Source organism: Cariama cristata, unplaced genomic scaffold, assembly GCF_000690535.1.
Source record: "Cariama cristata isolate BGI_N322 unplaced genomic scaffold, ASM69053v1 scaffold329, whole genome shotgun sequence".
In the NCBI taxonomy this organism is placed as follows: Eukaryota; Metazoa; Chordata; class Aves; order Cariamiformes; family Cariamidae; genus Cariama; species Cariama cristata.
Genome location: NW_009637247.1, coordinates 26454 through 51753, shown reverse-complemented (window position 1 = coordinate 51753; position 25300 = coordinate 26454). Strand labels below are relative to the sequence as shown.

General features: G+C 37.5%; 1 protein-coding gene across 1 annotated transcript in view; it reads right to left on the bottom strand.

Annotated features, from left to right (window-relative positions):
- The window catches only part of FRY (furry homolog (Drosophila)), a gene marked incomplete at its 5' end in the record, with an annotated part of 116254 nt that overhangs the window by 67659 nt on the left and 23295 nt on the right, over window positions 1–25300 (bottom strand). Inside the window, 16 exons of the mRNA XM_009708215.1 lie at window positions 57–313; window positions 2003–2174; window positions 2484–2583; window positions 4616–4770; window positions 6802–6912; window positions 7743–7903; window positions 9862–10034; window positions 10235–10326; window positions 13627–13684; window positions 13871–13995; window positions 14734–14923; window positions 15264–15523; window positions 17277–17363; window positions 18253–18435; window positions 19562–19796; window positions 24044–24151. Coding sequence (XP_009706517.1) covers window positions 57–313; window positions 2003–2174; window positions 2484–2583; window positions 4616–4770; window positions 6802–6912; window positions 7743–7903; window positions 9862–10034; window positions 10235–10326; window positions 13627–13684; window positions 13871–13995; window positions 14734–14923; window positions 15264–15523; window positions 17277–17363; window positions 18253–18435; window positions 19562–19796; window positions 24044–24151 — 2467 coding nt within the window. The remainder of the gene's footprint in view (window positions 1–56; window positions 314–2002; window positions 2175–2483; window positions 2584–4615; window positions 4771–6801; window positions 6913–7742; window positions 7904–9861; window positions 10035–10234; window positions 10327–13626; window positions 13685–13870; window positions 13996–14733; window positions 14924–15263; window positions 15524–17276; window positions 17364–18252; window positions 18436–19561; window positions 19797–24043; window positions 24152–25300) is intronic.

The following is a 25300-nucleotide window of genomic DNA, read 5'->3' as shown; positions in this document are numbered from 1 at the left end:
GAATATTTCAGAAATTGTTTTATAGGTTGGTTCCTTTGTTTGTTTTGCTTTTTTACCTTGGCTGTCATATACATGAGATTATTAAGAACCAGTGAGGTGGCCTCAGGAGAGCCCCAGCCATTGCCTTTTAGTCCACTTGTGACGGCTATTTCCCCATCCTTGTCCTTCAGTTCATCTTCTGGAGTGGTAGGGCTTGAACCAGGGAGGAGCAGTCTGTTGTCTACAAGTTCAATATTATGAAGCCATGGTAGCAGATAGGTAAGCATGATCTGTCTTCCATTTGGATGTGTTGTTGGAAATCGCTGGCTTACCTCTAAAACAGTAAAAGTTGAAAAGGACAAGATATTAGTTTATGAAAGAAACTTTAAATACATGGTTTAAATCAGATTTCTGATGTGTGTTAGACCACCTGATGGTTTTTACCTTGCAAACCACAAGCATAGAAAAGCATGTACTTGAGTTTCCTGAAGAGAAACATTAATTCAATGTTCCATAATAGCAAGCAATTGGTCAGGTCTTCTGTCTAAAACAACTAACATAGTCTGGGCTTAGAAACAGAAAGTCACTCCTTGTTTACTGTGCCATATTATGTATTAAATGAAACGGATGTCAATAAAGAGGAACAACAAACATACAAAAGCGTTCTGCAGAATTACCAGTGCCCCATCAGCCTCTGTGTTTCTACGCTATAGTTTATAAGGCTTTTAAGGCACTTACTATACTGACTTTACAAAAACACCTTGCATATTTTAGGAGTCTTATTTCCTGTGAGGAGGCCTATAAAGTTCATAGTCGGCTGCCAGTCCAGGAGTGCCTGTATACAGCTCTCCATATAGTTTATAAAAAAAGAACTGGCACTCTTAAGGGAAAAGGATTTGGAAAATCTGGGATAAGAAATACAGTGACAGCCTTCCTGCCAAGGTGAACCACATTAGCTCTCTTTACCAGAATTATTCTGTAAAATCAGTACAGTTAACATTTCCTTTCTTTCCTCACTGCCTGGTTTTTAAAAATCTTCAAGACATACATGGTTCTCTCTCCTTACGATTCCAGGTGTATGAAAAGGGGCTCTGATTTGGACTGTGCATCTGAGTTCTTTTAAATGAAACAGCCACTACAGCAACACGAATAGATGGTAACTGTAATAATGGACAACATTTGCTTTTTTTAAGATAAATGAGCCATCAGAATTTCCCTACTCCAGTTATTTATAACTCATGGTATCTTGGGCACTGAGAAATGGATGATGTATTGGTCCTTTATCCTTCCTTCAGCCCCTACAGACTGAGTAAAAACAACAGAAAGGGATTTTAAGAGCCAGTAAGAATTCCCACGATTACAGACAGTGCATTCTGTTATTTAAAAACTGGAGCAACACATCAGACGGATTAAAACAGACAGACACGTCTCAAAATGTCATTGTTCCCATGACTGGTCTCAGAGTGGACATGTTCTGAATGGTGCTCCCACAGGTCTGATTCTTTAACATTTTTCTCAGTAACCCTGACAAAATCTATTTCTGATAAAATTAAAATGATACTACGACTTGCAGATGTGGCAAATAACAGAAGGTAGAGATCACTCAGTCAGAGTGATTTGAATCTTCCCAAAGTTAGTCATATTTATATAAGATGAAGAATTCTATCCTCACAAGTATCATCTATATAAACGTATATATAAGAAAAGTCGCTATGCTTAACACAGGAACCCATTATAGCAGAGTTTGCCAATGTCACTTTAACTTATTCAGGGCCCATGTAATTTCAAAATTAAGTGGCACAGAGTCCCCAAACAGGGTTTTTAAATAACTATTCTGTACTTTGTATAAGTACCTCGAGGAAATATACATTGCATTTCTAAATCTAATTTGACCTGAACAAGAATAAAAACAGGTCAAGCTAAATTTATGAACAGAATTGCTGTTCACAGGTGGAAATGTCTTGGCAGTTTACCATTTGTACAAAAACGTAAAGTAGATAATAAGACAAATAGATATAGGTACCTGAAAAAAGTGGAAGGGTAAGTTCAGGATACATCCTTGCTAGTTCATATGAAAGAAGGGCAAGTGAGACACTGTAAAGAGGTGGCAATGGACCATGTGTACCGTACAAGATACTGCCTGGTCTTTGTTCAGCTACCTTTTTTGAATAAACAAAAAGCTTTGATTCAAGGATCTATAAAAGACAAAAAAATAATGTAATGAGACAATGAAAATTCATTAATTGAGGAAATGTCAGCATTTCAAGTTTAGATATCAGAGAATGAGCTATATGCTTCAGCATATACTCTACAAATTTGAAAGACACCGTAACTAATATTTTTCCATTCATTTTTATATAAATATTCCCATAAGTATTTCTAGCCAAGACAAAACTAATTGTTTATTTTCAAAACAAAACTAAAAAGCATATAAACAGTACTTTATAAGAAGTTCACAAAAAACCCCCAAAGACAGGAGGACAAAAAAAGTAGCTGATACATGCCTGCATAAGTTGCATGGAAATCTCATAGATCTCTCTGTTGGTGTCAGATGCCTTGAACAGCACCAAGTTTAAAAGCGTCACTATATCAAAAGGATAGTTCCTAGAAGAATAAACAGTACATTTTTGTGAATGTTGGTGAGGAATGCAGATTATATTCACTCTGATTTATTCTGTAATGTGGTCTAAAGAGAATGTCATCTTTCTTTTCTCTGTTCTACTACCAGAATACGGGAAAGGCAGCTCTTATGAATACACGCTGCTTGATCAAAGGGCCATCTGGTGAATGGGAAGAAAGAAAGGATTATTTATAATTACCTTAGACTAATGCTTAGGAATGCACTGAGTTACCCACAGTGAGAAATGTAATACCTGTGTCTGTAACTGTCAATTCATTTTCATTTATAACATAAACTGTTTATAGAACAGGCCAACACCCATGAGAGAAGATGGGTAGCACGAAAATTTCCAGGGATAAAGTACTCCTTAAGCCAAGCTGCAATTAAAACAGTCTCTTTGGAGAAAAGACATTATCTCTGACATGAACGTTCCCAGATGTTAGACAGTTCTATCAAAACTGGTTTCAAAGAGTAAACACGAAGAACTGCTTCAAAAAGTCCATTATCTACGACGTCAACATTAATTGTAAGGGTAAACATATGAAAGTGTTAACTGAATGAGAATATTGCTAGAAAAGCAATTCCCTTGTCACAATATTTGGATTTTCACTAAATAAGTTTCCGTTTTCTCGTGGTGATTTGTAAATGCACCTGATTCAATTGTGAACCATCAATTTCTTATCCTAGATGTGAGCTACTGTGCTCCTGGAGGGCTGCAGAATGGCTATTTGGACATTTTAGTCTTAAAAAATATGGCAAATACATGCGTGGCATGGGATATTCTTGGTAATTCCGAATACTAGCTGCAAGCCATCCTCTACACCTGTCTGTTTGTCCTTCCACTAAGTTTAAAAAATAGTAATAAAAAAGAAATTAAGGGAAATCCCTTCTTTATAGAAAGACAGACATCAGCAATGAGACACATTACTGATCATTTTACAAGCAGTTTAAGCAGTGGCCTCTCTACACATGTTGATATACAATAGAGAAAACACTGTTAACAGTTTTCAAATATTAATAAAAATCCCTAACTTGCTAGAAATCAGACTTTCCTTTCAAAGTAAATCATGCAGATCATACTTTCAATTTTTACTGTAGGTATGGAAAACATTAATTTTTAGGACACAGTGGCATAGGTAACACAATTCGAGAAAAAAAGACTGGCTGAAAACCTGATATGTTTATGTGTTCATTAAACAACAAAAAAACCCCTTAAAATAACTAAATTTGCAAACACAAAATTCCATTCATATTTTTAAAATCTCAGTATAATGCAGTCTATAGTCTAGTTGTTCCTGTAAGAACAAAATGTTTCTACAGATAAATTCTAAAATACTTGACTTGTTTTTATTTGCTATGTCCCAAATATTTTTCTATTGAACTATGCTGATCAGACATCTTGTGAAATTATTTTTTTTGTCAAGAGTAAAATTTTCAGATTTATTTTGCTTAAATGCAAATTAACTTCCCTTTTTTAGACTAGTATTGAATTTCTCTATAAAAAAGGGTAGCTTTTTATGAAGGCCTGACACAAAAGCAATATTTGTATTTGTGTCTTCATGTACCTTGTGCTTGCTTAGCATTAGCAGCGATGACGATAGCAGCCTACAGAAAAGGAACTGGTAACCAAGTCAAATGAAAGCCAGTTAGAAAAAGAATAAAATAATGACTTTCAAGCCAATAATATTTAAAACATTTTTCGTTTTTTAAAGTAAATGAAAAACCACGTCAAATCTTTGGAAACTAGATTTCTGACCTATGTGTTGTGGTTATTTTGTATCTTCCTGAGCAAAATAGCATAAAAGCACCACAGATTTCAAATATACATATAGTAAAAGAATCTTCTACCAAGCACATCACTTTTTTTTTCAGAATCCTGGACATAAAGTGATACAGTCCCCAAGAATTGTTTGAGAGGATATAACATAAGAGTGCAACTAACAATTCTTTACAACACAAGCTGAACCTCCAGTTTTCTTTACTTTTGAAAGTGTAGATTAATAGATTAATTAATACCTGCTTCCACACACAGTTGCAATGGCTTTGAAACATCCAGAGGCAAGCTGGTATGATCCAGTATAACATCGATCTATAGCCCAGTTGAAGAGATTGACTTGATCGGGATTCAGTTCTAGCAACAGGACTACAACTTCACAGCCAAGCTGATGGACCTGAGCGTATAAATACATGCCAAACCATGATGTGCAAGATCAGATATGTTCATTCTCTACAATTTGTAGAGTGATATAGGCAAAACAAAGGAAAAACGGAGTATTCAAAATAAGTAAAATAAATCAGAAAATTTATCATAGATTTATTTTAGAGATAGCAGATTTGAAATGTGATTCAGTTTTCAATACTCCTCACTTGAAAGAAAATTGTATGTACAAAGACTACATAAATGAAATAAATTTTCAAAGGAGGTTTCCAAAATTAAGCACAGAAAAAAGGAGAATCTTTGGAATATCTAAGGCACTTGGTAGGTGGTCTTGGGCAACTTCCATTTGTATTGCTTAACTGATTTCTTAAATGTTTATTTCCTACTTTATGCGTGTTTCATAAAGGAATGCACTTTCATGTTTATCCTTCTTTTGACTCACACAGAAGCAAGGCAGACAAAGAAAAATACCTTCTGCAAGCCTCGGGGTATGAAAACTTGTGCGTTTAATCCAACCACGTCAAACAATCTAACAACTCTCCCTCCAGACCTTGTATCACTTAATCCCGGTACCGCCACTGCTACAAACACATCACAACTAAGGTGTGGACTGTGCCTTTGTGTTCCTTCAGTAGAGGATAGTACTGGAACACCAAACACTAATGCCTATTAATATTCTGTCACCAAGGGTAGGTAACTACTTGTAAAGACTGCAAATGATATTTAATGTTAATGGACTGGGTAGGATCCTTATCTAAATCTGAACTAGTTGTATAGGCAATGCAGTTTAGTTACAGTCCTTCATTACAAAGATTAATCATGAATTACAGTGATTAGCTAGAGGAAACAAATTTCACCTATCATATCCAAATTTTGCATTTCAAGGGGAAAAGTTAAGAAAAGGTAATTTTTGTCCCCAGTTACTTTGTGAGTGTTATATATTAATGATCAGTTAGACATGGTGATATAATTTTTGCGGATGATAATGAAAACATGTCAGGAGGAAAAGTGTATCTTTTCCTTTCTCTTGTTCTGTGTGTTTCCGTCCCACAAGCACAAGAATTTCAATTATACATATCACTTACACATATCTTTATAGCTCCATCCCTACCAACATTCCAAAACTTTATCTAATTTCTGTAAGATTTTCCCTGTAGCTATCCCTTCTTTCTTCCAATTTGTCCAACCTTTTTTTTCCTAATCAATTACCATTTCTACAGCATGTATCTTCCAGCTGCTCCACAAGCCTTTAAGTTTTGCTGTCTGCATTTTTTTAGCAATCACAGTCACGTCTGCTGGTATGAGATTTTTTAGGGAGAAGAGTAGCCCAAAGTGCAAGATACCACAAAGGGAAAGATCATTGTTCTCTCTCTCCACTTGATGGAAACCACCAATCTAGTCCTCCTTAATCAAAGAGATAGTCCCATCAGCTGTAAATACAGAAATGTGACTGGGTAGTTAGTTACAAAGTCAAAAACCATCTTCACAGAAATGGAAAATTGCAAGAATAATCTATTACATGTTCTTTAAAAAGAAAAAAAAAATCTTTCTTTCCTCTCCTGAATCATTTATCTTCTTGACTTCTTTGGAAGATCTACCCACTCACTTTCACTCTGATTTGTTTCACCAGCATCTATTGTTACCAAGCAGGAAGGTATTTTACATTCTTACTCCGCAGAAACTTGAAGCAGGTGGGTGGAAGTACTCCAAATAGAAATACAAATATTATTGAGCTCATGCCATTTTTAACCTTCCTTTATCAGCAGACAAAAAGCCTGAATTTCTGTTGCAAGCAACACTGAGCCATAAGGCAATTTTTTTAGCTTACTCTTTATCGACATTATATTTTCAGGAATAATCATTCTTTTACCGTTTAAATGCTTTTAAATTAATTACACGTTTGTATTAGAATCTTGCATAAAGTTATTGTTTCCTGCTCAAAATAAAATGTATACAGTCATAGTTCTTCCAGTCACAAACTCTTTACTTGCCCAGTACAGAGATTAAAATTATTCATCAGTGTCACATTTTGGTGAGTACTTACACGTAAATCTTGACAAGCCAGAATGTTATCAAGCCATTTGTAAAGATATCCGTCAGGGGAAAGACCAACGTTATCAAATACAGGTCCACAGCAGAGCACAGCTGACATGGCCTAAGAACACAAGAAACTTCAGTTACACAAAAAAGTAACATGAATGAACCTTTCAGAATTATTTTAGACCAGATTCAGGCTAACGGGACTGCCACTTGTTTTTCTTTTTGAGGGAACTATGGTGAAAATGGTAACAGTTGATTTTGCTAGAATTCAATAATTACGTTGCTATAGATGTTACTGGATTCAAGATAATGCTCGGTTTAAGCATTTTGGAAGGAATACTGTAGCCCACTTTCCCCATTCTTCAGGATACATTTTGTCATTTTACCGAGTCTTCACAAATCAAGCTACCAAAACAATTAAAATACAGACATTTTCTGCAAAAATTAACATTGTTTTACACCAAGTGATGCAGCTTATATAAGTACATAAGCTATTATTTTCCCAGCTTGCTTATGTGGGGGAGTTGCAAATGGTTTTGCCACAAAAGTATTTTATTATTTTGAGTATGTCCCCAGGACAGCGTGGGAGAGAATCCTGAGATGTGCGTGTGATACTGAATTGGTACTATATTTAATTTCAGAGCCTAAGATCCTCTCACTGAATCTGATAACCTGTTAGTGAACAGATAAGAAAAATTTTAAAAAGCATTCTGGTTTTGAAAATAATTAGCCTTGAAAAGTGTCTACAAAGAAAAAAATCCATAACTTCAGTGACTCATGCTGCTATATCCTATGACCCCACTGTATACACACATATGAGTACACAAGTTTGCATCAAGGACGCCAATTCAAATTTCTGTGAAATAAAAGGAAATAACCCCCACAATTACTTGTATTTTGACTGGAAAATTGCTAGTACTGATTTTGACAGTGCAATGTCAATACCTTTAATGCACAATACTGGTATCTTGTAATCTGATGATTCCTATCACTGTAACGGTCCAGGGGTGTGAACATAATACTGAAAGGTCCTGCCCACTGGCTGAATAAGATGAACAGGTGATGCCTCAAGCTCTGCTGAGGGAAGAGAAATCTCCTGTGGTGAACTAAGTGAACAGAAATAGAAATAGTCGTGATTTGTTAATGTTAAATACACATTCATGTGGCAGAGATGATGACACAAAGTTCAAATTTCTACAAAAAGGGAGTTTTTCTTAAATGTTCACTCACTCCAAAGTATCTAAGCTGCTTTTAAAAATCTAGTGAAGTGAGTAAGATGCATCTTATTTCTAAGAACCTTCAGTTCTGAATTAATGTGTAGGTATACAAACATGTAGACCTGACTTTAGAAACAGCAGGCAAGAAACTAATTATAGAATCAGGCTTTTCATTGCCTCTTGTGTTCCTTTAGTGGCAAATATTTACTTGTTTTTTCCAGTCCTTTAAACAGAAGCCCAAACAATACATATGTCCTAATCTAATACAGTAATAGGTAGGGACAAGAAATAAAAGAAACTTGGTGCCAGTTTGTTTATGCCAAAGACATGGTATATTTTCTGAACAGCTAAATTACCTGAGCAAATGAAAAATACCTATGAATTCTTAACCATGTGGAGAAAAAAAAAGAGAAAACTGTTAAACAACAGTTTTAATTCCCCTAAGCACAACGTGATGGCAGAGGCAGTACTACGTTTATTAAAGAGAATGGCAAACTGCTGTTGGACAATGATTTTTCACCTAGAAACCGTGCTGGAAGTCAACAAAGTCTAACTAGACAATACTAATGCAAATCAATATGAACAGCGGTTAAAGATAATAGATCTTGACACAATAAACATTTGTTTGCTAGGAGTTCAATGTTATGGCTTTGGTAGTTATTGATATCTTTTAAAGCCGTCTTGTTAGCAGAAATACATCTCTGAATTATTGAAATGCATCAGTTATTATTCTATTCTCTCAAAACATACAACATGGCTGTTTCATTGTGGAAAATTCATACAACATGCAGTCATTGGTCCCATGCCTTGTAGAACACGAGAATAAGTGCAAAGAGGAAGGCCTTTGCAAATACTCATGGCAGAGTAACTGCTAGAGAAATTCTGTATTGTTAATGAGCATCATTTAGAAGAGGAATAAAGGAAAGAAATTCAGGTTTTTGTTTGTTATCAGCAGCTAAGAACTTGATACCACTCAGTTCAAAGGGATTTTTTTACTGTCTTAAGTGAAACTAGCAGGGATGCCATTTTTTCCTTATTTTGTTTGACTATTATATAATTTTTATGTCTCTCAGAGCTGAAAGCAACTATACAATTTTGTCAAAATTTGCACACTGGAAACTTACATGAAAGCATTTGTACATTACTTATTCCCTTTGCTCTTTTGAATTCCTTAGTATTTGTTGCTACCAAGCTGCTACGTCCTGTCATAAATGATTTGGAGACAGTAAATTTACATAGACTGAGTAAGCTCCAGACCTTTTCTTCCAGTAATTACATGGAGGCCTTTAAAGTAGACTTATTTTTTAATTTTTTTGCCAATGGAATTTCATTACATTTCTGAAGGGATCTTGCATTATATAAAGAGCATGAAATCAATTGGAGAAATCTTTGCTATATAACTGGAATCAGGTAGCATGGGATACAGTCTCAACACCTCGGGCAAGTTTTTCACTACATTTGATATTGTACATTGTCTGCACCTACCTATATTCTCTACGGCCTGTCTGAGCTTATGAAGAGTCTGGCAATAAAGTCAAAGGGAAGAAAATAAGGCCTTATGTGAAGGAAATCTGGAGCCCCTAGAGGTCCCAGACAATTTTTTTGCTGGGCTTTTAAACAGATGATTCTTATATATGACTATTACAAGCTTCTTCAAGCTTTACTGTTATTTATTTGACTCTTAATAGACTTTTGAATACATCTTTGTCCACATTCCCGTTTACATTTGTTATATGACTATTCACAGGCAGTGAAAAAAGCACAGAAAAAAAGGAAATAAAAAATTACTTTTATGATACATATATAAATACAATTTTACAGTATGTTGAGATAATTTAGCACCATACCTGGAACACACTGAATCAAGTTGGCAATCATTGCACTGAAATGTGCTCTCATATCCTTAAGGATTTCGACTTCTTTATCATTTTCAGCCTCCAGAAGCATACGAGTCAGATCAACATACTCTAAGAACAAGGCTCCAAGGGCTAACGTATCTCTCTCCAAGGCTCCATTTGTACTAGCATAAAGGAAAGTTGCACATTAATACAGAGTAACAGTGTAGTTTACCACAGCTTTCTGAAGAAATGCATAAAAATCTCTCCATATCTGATAGATTACACAATTCTTCAAAGAACATTACCTACAAAAACTCAGTGTCGCAAACACTGAAAATTATTTCACTTAGAGATCAGTATTTATGATAAGTGATAGTCCTACCTGTCACTTATAACACCAGCATCGGCAAGTAGTTCAAAAATTCGCAGTAACTGCAGTCTTAGTAGATCTCGGCGTTCTCGACGTTTCTTGTTCTTGGAATTGAAAAAAAACAATGCTTTTTAACATGCACAGGTGAATACATTAAAGACTAGTAACTTCAGAAATGTCAGTACGGTAGTGAGATTTAAGAATTCCAGTTCAAGCATTTCTTTCATGAAGGAACTTGATTACTTTTGGATATGTGATCATAACAGTTTGCTTATGCATCAACACAGAACTTCTCTTTGTAACTATTCTTGAACACACCTTAGTCTTCATCAAAAATATGGAAATAAAATAATGAAATACTGGATAAAAATTAATTCATATTCAAGGTTCCTGTGCCAAAAAACATGCTATCTTCAGATGTTAGCTTAACACCATCTAGTCTGGGTGCTGAAAGCATTGTAAAGCACAAAACAGATATCCAGACCCCAGGAAAATGTTTTAGCAATTAGCCATTCTTGAACTTGGCAATGCTGCAGCTCCATGATCACCCATATTCAAGTTAGCGCCTAGCAGACACCACCGCAGTACACTCTTGGATGCGTTGACTGCAGTGGTTGTACACACAGTTAACATACTCCTCCCGTAGAACAGGACTGCTCTGTTGTTAACTGGTTCATTGTATCTCATTATCTTCTAGAAAGCTGTCCTTTCTGTCTTCTGTCTTGCCTTGAAAGCTGGGAATGCAACAAGGCCTGTTCTTTGCTGAAGGGCTAAATTGACTTGTTTCTTTGTATCCTGCATCTCCACTAAGCAAAAAATGTGAGAAGGTCAAAAGGCTGCTATTGCACTCCAAGAAATTTGCTGCCAGAACAAGAAAAGCTCAGAGAAAGCTCAAATTTTCCTCTTCTGAGCCTAAGAATGGCAATACTGAGTCAGACCAAAGCCTTATCTCACCTAGTCCTCTGGGTGTGCCGACGGCCAGTAGCAGATGCCTGGGAAAAGGCAGTGATACTTGCCCTGGTGTTCTGACCCAGGACTGGTGGGCTGCAGCATCCTAGCCAAAGGCTTTGTTCAATTCATTACGCCATTTGCTTCGTCCTATTCAGAGCCCTGTACTTCTCCCTTTACACCTTAAAGCTTCCAGGAAGCACATGTAGAGAAAAAAGCAGTTTTATCGTAACACAGTATTTATCAGGCAGAGCTGCCTCCTGCACCAGTGTCAGAGGCGATCTGGCAAGCTCTGTGCCAGTGCCCATGTGGTGGATCTTGTGTAACGTCCGTTTTGGTTTATGCCTGCGGTTCTTGGCCATGCTGGTAATTCTCTTTCTAGTCGTAGCATATGTCAGTTCAAGGATGTTATTTCTGATGTGTTGGATACCTGCCTGCTGACACGGAGGCTTGCCATGTTCTCTACAGCTACACGGCCCATACAGTCACTCCTGGCTTTACTGGTGGTGCTGCTTGCGGGGAAGTGGCCCACTTCTTCATAACAGGAGCACTACAGGAATTAATATTGCAGTCTCTTGTTCTCACATGCCGCTACTGACATTTCCATGTGCTAAATTTGCTCTTACAGCATACTGTAAACCTCTGCATTCTCGTGATTCCTTTCCTGAGGGCTGACTGGATATGTATGTCTCCAGAAACGGCCTTTCAAGTCTAAGTTGTCTTCAGTGGTGCACAGGCAGAAATGCAGAGGCAAGTGGCTGCACTAACGTGTATTAATCCACCTCTGCCCAGTATCAAAACAAGTGACCTTCAAATCAATGACTTCGTAGGGATGGAAGGCACACAAGTGAATCGAGGTGTGAAGCAACACAGAAATGGTTGTGGACATTTGCCAGACAGAATTATTAAGAATTGTCCACAGAAAACTTAACATGAATGAAGCGCCCGCCAAGTGAATTAATTTCTGCTTATTTCCATATTGGGCATAGCTGAGAGCCTCTGTCCACCTATTAATGATTTAACTTCTTCCTGATCACCATTCTTTGCGTGGCTTCTGCACCGAAGACTATGACTTGGCCGACGGGGACACCACACCAGGTCACCATGACAGTACCTTATTGAAACCGCTGTGGAGGACACAGTAGTGAACGCACAGTTTGAAATTGCTTGAGAAGCAGGTAAACAAGCCTGAGTAGAGGACAGTATTACTGCAACAACATCACCTTCTTTCCGTAGCCATGCAGACTTCTCAGCAGAGCTGCATGGACGCAATGGTTGTGTTTACACCAGTAAACAGAGATAGGGGCTGTTTGTGGCTCTGAAGTCAAGTAGCACAGGCTGCCGTGTATTCACAGTGATCCAGAAGACCTCAAGAAGTCCATGTTGCCTGGCAGGACTCATGCAATGCTTCTCTGGCCCCAGGCATTATCAGTGCGTGTTTTCTTACCACAACCTGCCTGCTCTAACCTGAGGGCTGGGCTGCAGCCAGAGCAGTCGTTTCGCAACTTGGCCCGTAGGTTGCTGCAGACAGGGAGGGAGTGAGGGGATGAGGGAAAGCAGAGCACAGCAAAAGCAGCCGGGTATGTTCGGAGGATGGTGTCTGGTGGCTCGGTGCCTTCTGGGGCTTGCTCCTGGGAGTGAGCTACCTCCAGAACCATCTCAGATTTCCATCTGGGAGCCAGCTGGAATGGCCCAAAACTGAGCCAGGGAGGGAAAACCGAGCAGAACGGCAACTTGAGTCCAGTACTGAAGGTCTCCTCATGGCTTTCCCATTTAACCTCATAGACACATCCCGTGACTAAACTGCTTACTGAGGATACAGAGCCTGTCACCGGCGGTTTTTAAGGACAGTTTAGACAACATCTGTCAGGAATGACACAAGACTAGTTCATCCCCCCTCGGATGGATCGGATGATCTGTTGGGATCCCTTCTAGCACTACTTTCTATTATAAGAAAAGAGAGTAGTATAATGAAGGTGAAAACACTGATGAATTTGTCAGTTAACCTGTTGTATTTAGAACGAAAAGATGTAGTCAACTGAAGTTGAAATAGATGACCCTGCCTACCCTGCAACTAAAAGGCACATCTGAACACTGCTGAAAAATGTGCCTGTAGCCCACCGGTGTTACAAGGAATTTTTTTTCAGATATCGAAAGCGGATTTCCAATATATCTGAGTTCCATATGAGGAGGTTCCATATTTCACAAGAAATTCTTCCTCAGAATGGATTTCTATATTGTAAATTTTATATGACTGCTAGAATTTAAATTAAACTAGGTTTTAACAGAATTATTTTATGTTCTTATACACAATTAATAAAATTCTTGTTGCACACAAAGCTTAACTTGTTACTTAGTACAAAAGAATATCTTTGTATTTCAAAGAGACAAAATTACTACCTTTAAATTAATTTTGCAGTTTAAACAAACTAGTACATTTAATTTCTGCAACTAACCTCTGGTCTTCTTTCCAGGGCTTCTTTCATTAGTGGGTGAAGTTCTTCTACTAATTCTCTAAATTAAAAAAAAAAACTTTGTAAACAAAATCTAGTCTCCTCTGAAAAGCATCATTATTCCATTCAATACATAAAAATAAATGTCTAAAGTGCAAATAAAAATTTGACTATATTTAAATTACCACAGAAATAATGCATTTAGATTAGAGGCAAATAATTGAGAATATGATAAGTGGGGAAGTACCTGAAAACAAGTGAATTTGTTCTTCCAAATCCTAATACAAGTGATTCTGTTATTTCTATGCTTTCAAGTCTCATCAAAGGCACTAGCTGCTTTAGTAAGACTCCAACAGATGGAGTTCCAATAGCCTAAAATATATTAAGAAATTATTGACATTTAATTGTCAGGATTATCAATATTAAGTAAATACATTTTTTTTAACAAAAACGACATTGTCCAAGAATCAAAATGTATTTTAAAAACCTGCTGAAATGATTTTACTATTATGGATATCAATACACCAGTCTAACTGGATGCCTGCTACATAACAGTCATCTCAATACGGCCTAACAAATAAATACATCTGGGAAATCTCTTTGCTTTCATTCAGATGATTGTAATTTACTTAATTTGTTATTTCATTAAAATATTCCAGTAATTGCATTTGTGGAGCTACTGCTCCTCTCAGGTTACTACTACTTTAAACTGTATTTCATATAATATTCCTTCATCTCCAACAGGCATACAATGTTTATTCAGAAATCTGCCTTACTGCTTAAGAACATTATAAATTTACAAATTGGAGTGCTCTACAAGGAAAGAAAGGGGATGACAAACTAAAGTTAACTTCAACACATATGTCCAGAACTTCTATATCTTGAATACACATCACCTAGAATGTGAAAAAAAAAGTAATATTTTGAAATGACACATCATGTGGATACAGATTATACAGGTGTTTTAATGGTTAATTACGTGCCTTAAGCAGTTTGTGTATATCAAAATATTTCCCTAACTGAAATACTTCCATCAGGATATGATTTTCCATGCAGATGCAGTTTAAAACTCTCCTAAATGAATAATTTGTTTGAAACAGAATGCATCACCTTATTATCATAGTTCACTGTTCCATCAGGAGTGGTAGCCATGATCTCTGGTGTTGAAGCACGCAGGTGTCCTGGGCTCATAATACTGGGCTTTGCTACTCCAAAACAGAGAATAAGATAGTTTCTCCACAAAGTAACATAGTTGTCTCCACTGCTTGCTGTACTTGTTTTCTTTGCATTAACAGGAATACTAGAATTTAAAAATAAATTAAAATTATTAAAATAATTTCCCAGTCTTAATTACATAGTATTTTACAATATTTTAAAAGGGAATAAAACATGCTACGTATCCACCAGCTAAAGTTCAGCACGACGTGATACAGGAGAAAAAGCAACAATTGCAACAAAAATTCGACAAAAATTTTTCAACTGTTGAAAAATCAACAGTTGCAATTATGAAACTCAAAACTGAATGTCTGGGTAGCACCTTGCAGGACTTACAGACTGATACTGAAACATGAGACTAAAAAGGCTTGTATTAAAACCACACAACCCCTAAAAATGAAAGTTAAATGCAGATTACCACTTACTTTGGATCCACAAGAGGCATTATCAGCTGTAGCCTCGTGAAAGCGTATGGCCAAGCATAGCTGAGAGCTGTAGGACAATGTTTTGGTAAATTCTCCTGCCTAAGAAAACTGAAGAGGCAGAGAACCCATGGGTCTTTAACGGACTGTGCAAATATCCAGACATGGGAAGGACTTTTCACATCATAATGGCTATTTACTAGGACAGCATTCCACTCCACCAGCCACTGCAAATCCACACTGTGTGTTAATGGAATTGTTGTCTACGGAGAGAAAAGATAAAAAAAATCACAGTGACAGTCATTTATTCCCTGCCATGTTCCCCCTCAGTACTTGTCTTTATTTTCAAGCTTCACGGCCAACCTCTGTCGGATTTTTTAGACCAACGCTTTTATGCTTCCCATCACATTGCCCTTTCACTCAGGAGGAGCTTTTTACAAATGCTGAGAAGAGCTACCTCATTATTTCCCCTCTGGTTCTTCCTTAAAGCTCCTATTTACTGCGATAGGCACAATATCTTGCCCTTAAACTCGACGATAACTAATGATTATGCTGACCAATATAGTCTCATTGTTGCTTTCTATTCTTGCTGCCTGTGCCCATCCACTGTCTCTTGTACGATGCTGCAGTCTGTAATAGGTATAGACTGTCCTTATGTTCGCTGTCTGGACAGCCGGACAGAGCCTTAGCCCATGATTAAGACTCCTACATGCTATGACAGTATGATAAATACCAATGCTATTAATAAATATTCTTCAGAATTCATCAGGGCATTTGAATATGTGTGTAGGGATTTAAGAGGCTGAAGCAGATGCTTAAGCAGTTTTAATCCACTTTAAATCCTGCTACCTTCAGTGGCAAGTAGGGTTCTCATATCAACAAACCATTTCTCTACTGTAATTTAAATTTTGTCTTAAGAAAACAACTTTGTAAAATGAAAACTTAAAACATATGTATTTTGGCATCCTTGTTATTCACTTATCCGACCTCAAATAGGATGTAACAGTTGCCTGCATCCTGCATCCACTATTACAAAAGCAATCACTAAATTACCACTCCCTGCTGTACTTGTCAGAAATCAGGTACACAGGCAACACATCTGCTTTGCTATATTATTAATGCATAGAAATAAAGCACAAAATCCAAACCTTCATCTATAGAAACTGCAACATCCAAACCCAGGTGCTGTTATTTCAGCTGAATATCCTAATTCCTGGGTTACAGAGTCAGAACGTCTCTTGCTTGCTCAGGTTCTAATCCCTCAATTTTCCTGTTTTCAGCTGCACAGTGGCCTGACTTCACCACCAGTTCGATGTCCCCTTCCTAGCCAAGGAAAGGGCACTCATGTGGCAAGGACTGATTGTTGCTTTCAACTTAATCAGGCTGAAAAGTGCCCAAACCTGATAAGTTTCTGCTCTGTGGACAAGGCCACTAATCTCTAAGAGAGTATGCAAAATAAGTTGCTCTATGTATCAGTTCTTCTGCTGATGCTTCTTCATTTAAAATGCTTACTGCATCTCTGCTTCCTCTGGTGGCATGTTAGACACATGAAACCCAGGAGGGAGCGAAAGGAGGGATTTACCCCAGCTGTGAATTACTCTAGAGCTTAGGCTTAGGTTTGCAGGCAGGGCCCCTTCTGAGCACACAAGGGAGCTCAAACTGACTCCCTTCTGGAACAGACGATGGCAATGAGTGACTTCCAAGTGCCACAAGCATCAGGTGGTGCTGGAAAGAAGACTTTCTCAATGGTTCTTTTGGATGAAGGTCACAGGTCCAGAATCTAGGTAGCTTTGATTATAAATTTTGTTATAATTTTTTCTATAGGTAGTGATTTTTTTCATGGAACAGATTGTCTGGGACATTGTGGAGCCTTGGAGCTCTTGGTAGATGGCTGGAGCCTTAAAGCTGTACGATTTCTTTGATTTCTAACAGCTTTATTTTTAGTATTTCATGTCTTGTATTTTTTATGTCCATGTGCTATGTAAACACTAGCAGTAACAGTAAAGTAGTACTTACTGAATCCGAAACAGCCACATGAATAAAACTTTCAAGAATAGAAGAACTCAATTGATCCATGACATCAATCATAGGCCTGTCATCATCCTGCATAACACAGAGAACACAAGTTAACTGCTCTCCTGACCAAATTATTTCCCATCTTATTTTTCTAGTACATGAAACAGAACCACCTAAAAATCATGACACGAATCTAAAACGGCTAAAAAAATTCATTGGTAACGATGGGTGCATTTTGTCTTTTTCAAACTAATCTCAGAACCGAGTCCAGGTTGTGGTTTGAATTGAAGTTAATTTGTGGTTATAGCTCCCTGCTTACCGAACAAAAGCACATATCAGAAAATCCCAAATGACTTTGGATAGCTGGTATCAAAAGACTGAAAAATTAGCTTACTGTTTATTAAAGCATTCCTTTCCCGTGAACACACATATTTGTGTTCTTAGGCATTTAGATGGCTCACTGAGCTGTGACCGCCAACACACAACACGACTCTCCGCATTTCTACATCCATAAAAAAGACTTAGAGGTCTTTACTGCACAAGGAAAACATATGTGAATAATCTTAAATGTGTCTTATGCTGTGTTTTTTACAAAACGGTATGCTACAGGAATGAGTTTCATTTCCAGTACAAATTTATAATCCTGACAATATGAAAATGATCCATATAGTAAAAAAAGGTTTTACAGTGTCTTTTACATTCACATCATGCCAAGAGAAAATATTAGGTTGCTGTACATGTTTCCCTTCAAATTCTTGTACAGGGCACACGTTATTGATGTTACATTGTTAAGTACACAGAAAGGTTTGTAGTGTTAAGGCAAATAGAAATGGTAAGCTCAGACCAAATGCTTTTTTATAAACTAAGTGCATACCTGCTACACCGCACCAATTACGTTAAAAGCAACTGTAATAGCAGTTTTGAGCTTTATCTTTGGAAAATTTTAATTCAAAGTTCCAGAAAAGGAAAATCATACCTCTGTCTGGCCAAGGGCCAGGAATAAAGCACGGATCTCTCTGAGGATTAAAACAGCTAGCTTACGCGTAGCGACCTGGAAACTACACAGCAGAACCAGTGCAAATCCTTCGACTGCGTGTAGTACATTAGAATAGGGGCTTCTTTCAGACTGTATCCTGTGGCTGGATCCATTTGGTATCAACTGCAGAACAGTGCAAGGGGGGGAAAATGGAATGATGGCGTTTGAAAACCAGGGCTCCATGAAATACTCTAGTTAACTAGGACACACATAGAAACAAAATGCAGAGGCCATGTAAATGCTGAAGTCAGAGAGTAACAGCGTTCCTTCAAACAACCAAGTTTTGTTGCTTTAGGTTATCTTGTTCCACAAAACCAATGTATGAGCAGAGTCCTTTCTCCAAACACTTCCCTTGAAATTCAAGTACCTGCTTTGTTCCATCCTCCACTAAAAAAATGAGTGGGTAAGTCAGACTGTGAAGACTTCCCACTTTTTCTACTCCAGATAATAGCTCCTCAGGTCCTTCTTTGATCCTGTAGCAGGCAAGACCTTAGGTATGGCCTCTAGAACCTGACCCCACCAGTAAAGTGTAACAATATTTACTGAGAAGTATGTGAGGATTTCTCTTTTCTACATTCTTTGTAATACAATTATTATTACCTATTAATTAATGTTTCTCTGTGATATAAAGCAGACATCATGCTTGCCCAAAGGAAAACAATTCCCATGTGACTGGGTTAGGAGATAAGAAGCCTGAAAATCATCTCTCATAATGAAAATAACTGTGGGACAGAGCAGATGGGAGGAGCAGGAGCAAAGCTGTTCAGTTCCCAGGAATGTTTGTAACACATGGAGACAGCAGGCTGTAGAAACAATAGGGTTCTTTGATGTTTTTGAATCAACCCAATGAAATGGCTACGGGAAGGGAAGATCCACTTCACTCTTCTCAGCGTTCCCACCAGCGTTATCAATCAGTTTCAGTCCTGGGAAAATGTCCTTCTGCCACATCTACATACACATATTTCACTTTATGTGCTTTGGTTGATGTGCGTATTTCAGTTTGACATGCATTCTCTTATGTTGCTCAACAACAAAAACATCTGCTGTATTACACACGGACATAGCTGTCCTCAAAAGACACCTGAACTAATTACCCTAAAAAATCTTATGTAGTGAATTCTTCCCAGACGAGTAAATGCGTAATACACAAACCACAGTAATAGCAAGGAATGTAATTTCTGCCTTCAATTAGTATAAATGTTAGGACACAGATTTCTTGATTTCATACCTCTCCAGATCTGGTTTTTGCCTGCTCAGAAGCTTTTCCTGGAGTGTGTATTACAAGCTTCCATTGTGTAAGCAACTGTAGCAGCAATTTCAGTGAAGTATCAAGAAGGGTATGATGCATATCATTCACTTCACGTAGCAGAAAATTAGTAAAACCAAAGAGTACATCCTCCCGCCAGTCAACAAAGTCAACAAGTAGACCCTGAAGAGAATTCTGTGCAATGTGTCGAAGTTCATCATCCATATGGATAGACAGCCTGCAAGTAAAAGTAAATGTCAGGTAACAAAAATCTCAGGAGTGTTTACTGTGGTAAGGAGCATATATTTCTCGGTAACTTAACACTGACTGGAAAATTCCCAGTGACAATTTCAATGATGCTATCGTGGTTTCATTACTACCGACCACAATTAACATCCTTAACCTGTTTTTACACTGTAATTCTTGCTACAATGGCGCCTGCAGATATTCACTGATCTAAAAGAATCACTGGCATTTGTGGCACTCCTAAAAGATAATGTCTTTAAAGTACATAATTTGGTAACTTTGCTGTCTCCATGAACCAAGTTTCAATTTACTCACTTATAAAATGACGCCTATTTAGTTATGATAACAAAAGGCTTACAGGTTAATACATAATTTCATAATTCATGTATTTGTTTACTTTCAATATAAAAGAATCACAACACTTCAGCTGCCTAACAGTTAAAATGAATCTTTAGCCAAGAAGCAAACCACAATTACTCAAAGCAAATCCTCAAAAGTAACAAAAAGAATTTGAATTAAAAAACTGCTTTATGTTTTAAACAACTTAGGATAGGGAAATGGGAAAAACAGGCTCAGGACTTTCCATACAACACATCGGACACCCCCAAAGTCCCTCTGAAAGATGGTGCAATTTTAGATCCCATTTTCAAATTTTATTTCCTTCTGTATCTTCATTGTGTTGAAGTTCTTTTCAACATAAAAATTCTTTATACTTTCTTTCGACACAAAAATTATCAAAGCACTTCTGTGTTGGTAGCTTGGCAGAATAAAGTACATTCAGATCTGTGTGTTCTGCAATTTTTGGTTCATTGCCTTTATGATGTATTTTGTTTTAATTACCCATGAGACTGTAATTTTCTGTAGTGTGTTAGAACTCATTTTCAAAGTATTTTATCCACATTTAAGCTACACAGTTGAAAATGAGGATGCATTATGAAGTAATGGACAGAAAGCTAAGACAAAAAAACCAAAACAGCCAAATGGAGTGGAACCAAATTCCATTCAGTTGGAAGTGTATGATGAGATGCGGCTCATAACAATTTGGTTCATTATAGCTGCCTAATTGGGAGGTAGGGAGCATTTTGTTTAAGTCCAAGGAAAATGACTGCCATGACACTTTACCCCTGGTGAGTACCACTGCAAAAATAACTGTTACATTTTAATAACCACGTGACTTTCTATATAAATTTGGAAACACAGTATTTAGTTGTGCTAAGAAAGGATCATTTTTGTCTCCTCTTCAGAATGCCAAAACCAGAAAAACAAGTAAAAGCCCTGACTATGATTAAGTCATCCATGAAATGACTTCCACAATGACACAAAGTAATAATGGAAAAGAGGATTAAAAGGACATACGTCTCGAAGTCCAAGTTACTGTGCAACGGCATGATCAAATGAGATAAAATTCAAATTGAGCATAAAAACGCATCTATGTATTAGCACTATATGACAGGCAGCTTGAGGAAGCAAGTAAATGTTACTTTGATTGCACTTGAGACATTTAAATTTAAGACCTACTTGGGAATTTGTAATGAATGGTTTCAGTGGGCAATGAAAGGGCAAAAGGTATATACTTCACATCTGCTTTATCGCTTATAATTTGAATACAGCTGTCCTGGAAGAAAGTCTAGGTGCTGAGTTACAGACTCCTTCTGGAAACCACCAAAAGACCCATGGGTTGTGAAGATGAAAAATTCAAACCAAACTGTGGATAAAAGAACCCATTAGCCCAAAGATGTTATTTTATCTTTAATGAAAAGAAAATATTTAACAGCTTTCCATCCCAACAACACAGCCCCACACAAATCCCTGGTGGAAGGTCTTCTCAGGTTCTTTTCAGAAACAGGGAGGAATTGAAACCTCACCTCTTCAAAGTATTTTATCTTTGCATTGATTTTAGCCTCTGACCCAGAAAAGACACAATATTGTAATGCAGTGTTTTCTAGGACAGCAAAGAATCACCTTTTGGAACTACTTTTTCATAATTGGGAGAAGTAGTCAGCCTAGACTCAAATAAATGTGGGATAGTATATGTAGAGAATGTAGAAGTTGCTCTGGTGCTGGGGTAGTCTGGAGATTTACATTAAGATTAGGCCAGGTATTAATTCCTTAAACAGTTTATTACTTTCTTCTCTGAAGCTATATTTTTGTAGACTGTTTTCAGTCCATGCTGTCCCAGACTAAATAGACGTAATTCTTTCAAACCCAATGATCTTTCTTTCCCTTGTACTCTGGTCATTCTCTTCTTCAACCGCAATGCCCCAGCTTGGACATTGTTCTCCAAATCAGGCATCCTTGATATTGATTAGACAAGAAGAACTTTTTCAAAACTCTTTTAGACTTATTCCTATTTATACGTGTGAAAAAGGTTTGCCTTTTCAGAGGAACATCACTTTTTTGTGTGTTCAGTTTGTGATTCTGCTCTGCAATACTGGGACCCTACCCACTTATTTCGACACCATGCTACACGTTTCCTGAACCATGAACTGTCTGTTAACTGCTTTCCAACTTCCATCCACTTACTTTTACCTAAATTGTGATTTCCTTGCTTATACTTGAGAATCTGATTTAAAACAGTATCAATGTCTCAAAGATGCTGTAGCATGTGTACATGCAGGAGATGAGAACAGCTTCCCAAAGGTCCCCTTGTTGGGGAAAGGCCGAGCCTGTAATTGCTTCCAAAGCTGCTCTAGAGATGGTGTCCTCAGCTCCTCTTGATGTCTCACTTCTCATAGAGTCCGAGTCCGATAACCTAGCAGACCTACAGCTTGCACGGAAATTACCCAAGAAATGCTTACAAACTGATTGTGGCTAAAGAATCACAACTGACCTTCTCTGCAAGAAGTTTGCTGACCAGTGGTTATATTGACAGTTGTGAGACTTCAGGAGGGAAGCACTAATTTATGAAGAAATCCACATTTGTCTCCAAACTTTCTTATAAGTAGTGACAGGTCTGACCTGGACAATCCTCTGTGATTGAAGAGCTGTGACCAGAATGGATACATGCTTTCTATCAGCTCGGATAAGGCCACTAATAAGGATAGAAAGCTAGTTAAAATATTAAAGGAAAACACGTCCTTTTTCATTTCCCTTAAGCAGAATTGATGTAACTACTTAATCTGGTACCTGTATAATTTGATAATGTAATGATTTAAAACAACCCACCAGTGATTAATAGCAGAGGATGTAAACACAAGGAAGTCAAGCTGGCCACGCACCACAGCACACCTACCACTGGCGGCAGTTTTGGCTTGTCTGGCTGCCTGCACTCTCTACTACTAGCAGAATTAATTGTTTCACTGTTTTAGCACATCACTGGGAGCTGGGTGTTCATAGAGCAGAAAAAACTGCTTTTGCATGTAACCCTCTGGCTCCTACATCTGCCATTGCTCACAGACGTTTCAAAAGCGAGAATGGAGAGGCAAAGATTGCTTTGTCACTCTTACCTGAGAGCAATATATTGCAAGGGCCTCGTGGCTCGATTTAGTACCATTATCCACTTACATAAGTAACACATGCTGGAATCTTTGGCTTGGATACTAGAATTGAAATGTAACAGACTTTTCTGTACCGACCAGCATCTGTTATCATAATTATTTGTAGTCAGTCATTGATGGGATGTCCTGAAACCTAACTGTTTTAGCAATGTGTTGTTGACTACCTTGTTCAGTGAAGTGAAGTCTATCTAGATAAATTCAATGGACCCCAAGCAGGGAGGATATGATATTTAAACTTATCCTTTTCTTTATTTTATGTCTTGTAATAGTAATAATTAAAAAATCAAAATAATTTTTATCAATTTAAAAAGTTTTTTGAAAGATACCACATCTAGTACATTCTGTTTTACCAAACAGACATCTGGGAATCATAAATCAAAACCGAACAGGTATCTCCATGTTTTTCCACTACGCAGAAAAGATGTTCTCTCCTGTTAATCAGAATGCTGTGATGGTTAAAAAAAGGTAATAAATGGTGAACATCATGAAGAACAGCGAATATCATGTAACCTACATACTGATGGAAGAGAGTTCTGGATCACATATCCTCTCTCTTACAAAATTATGAGTCTATAATATAAACACAATGACTGTAAAAAGACGGCAGGAATTCTGGGTCTTATCCATTAATAGCACGTTACTTTTTATAAGCATATGGTTTTGTCTAAGAAACAGTTACATATTCTGTGGCTCAGTTTTTCATTCTGTTCCCCTTGAGCAGTCATTAGCTTGGACAGCTTACCTTGCCAGCAAGTCGATCAACTCAAGTTTTGACATTCCATCAGGAAGCAATCGAGGAATAGCAGCAACGCATGTTCTGAACAGATCAATTTTTGGTTTTCTTTCACCACTGAAAAATTAAACCAGAATTTTGACTAAGCTTAACAAGTAACCATGTTAAATGATCCACCTACAGTTTTCAGAAAAGGGCTGGACATACTGGAGCGCCAGAGGCCTACTAAGAACACCAGGGCAGAAACCTAGACACTACAAATGAAATAAAAAGGAAACATGAATAAATGTTTCCATTGAATGAATGGTTTTGATTTTCACATTTTTCATGCATCGTATCTATACAGTACTTGAAAAATCAATTATTACTGATTCATTTGTTTCTTTCTGAGAGGAACTGGCAGACATATCAAGATGGAGTTACAATGTAGGAGGATTCCTCCATCAACATCAGCATTTGTGTGATGCAAGTTTCGGATGAGGCAATGAGGAAAAGGTTGGGGTGTTCCTCATCACAGTGCAGCTATATTACACCAGCTGTATAAAGCAAATAGCAGATATATAAGAAGCCCCAATGACAAGACTGAAGATCCAGACGCTTGCCCTCAATAGGGCACAGATCTGTGGAAATCGCACACCACACACTGTTACACTGAAAAAGAAGCGTAATTTAGAGGTAGGTATGGCCAGAGAATTTCTGTTGATCCCTGCCTGAGATAGCAGCACTTTAGCAACCATCACCAGCTAAAACATGTTTTAGTAGCCCCAAGGCTGCTCTAACCTGTGGGATGGCTCATCTGTTCCCTAACAGCCTGGGAAAGTGGTTGAGTCTAAAGTTCAGCATGAACCAAACGCTAGGCTGGGAGTCCTTAAGTCTTCTAAAAGTAGCTCCAGTTTCAGCTGCTGATTATTTTCACAACAGAAGCAGTTGTTTTCTGACTTGTTTCCAATATTTTTTTGTAAGAATGCAGATTAGAGAAGCCCTTCACACAGACCCCAAAATGTGGGGTTTCTTTATTTGCTCATTTTTAACTCGATGACTTATTATTTGACAATTGAGCACAGAGGAAATAACCAAAGCATAACAGTATTTCAAACTGTACAGTCTTTCCCACAATATTATTAATCATTAGCCTGTAATATGCTTTGGAGGAATCAAAAGAACAAGGTCCTATTTAGGGACCCTACTATAAACATGCAGAGAAAGACTGCTCCCGCTTTAATACGCTTCCCGTCGAACTAGAAAAGAATGGGGGGAAAAAGAGAG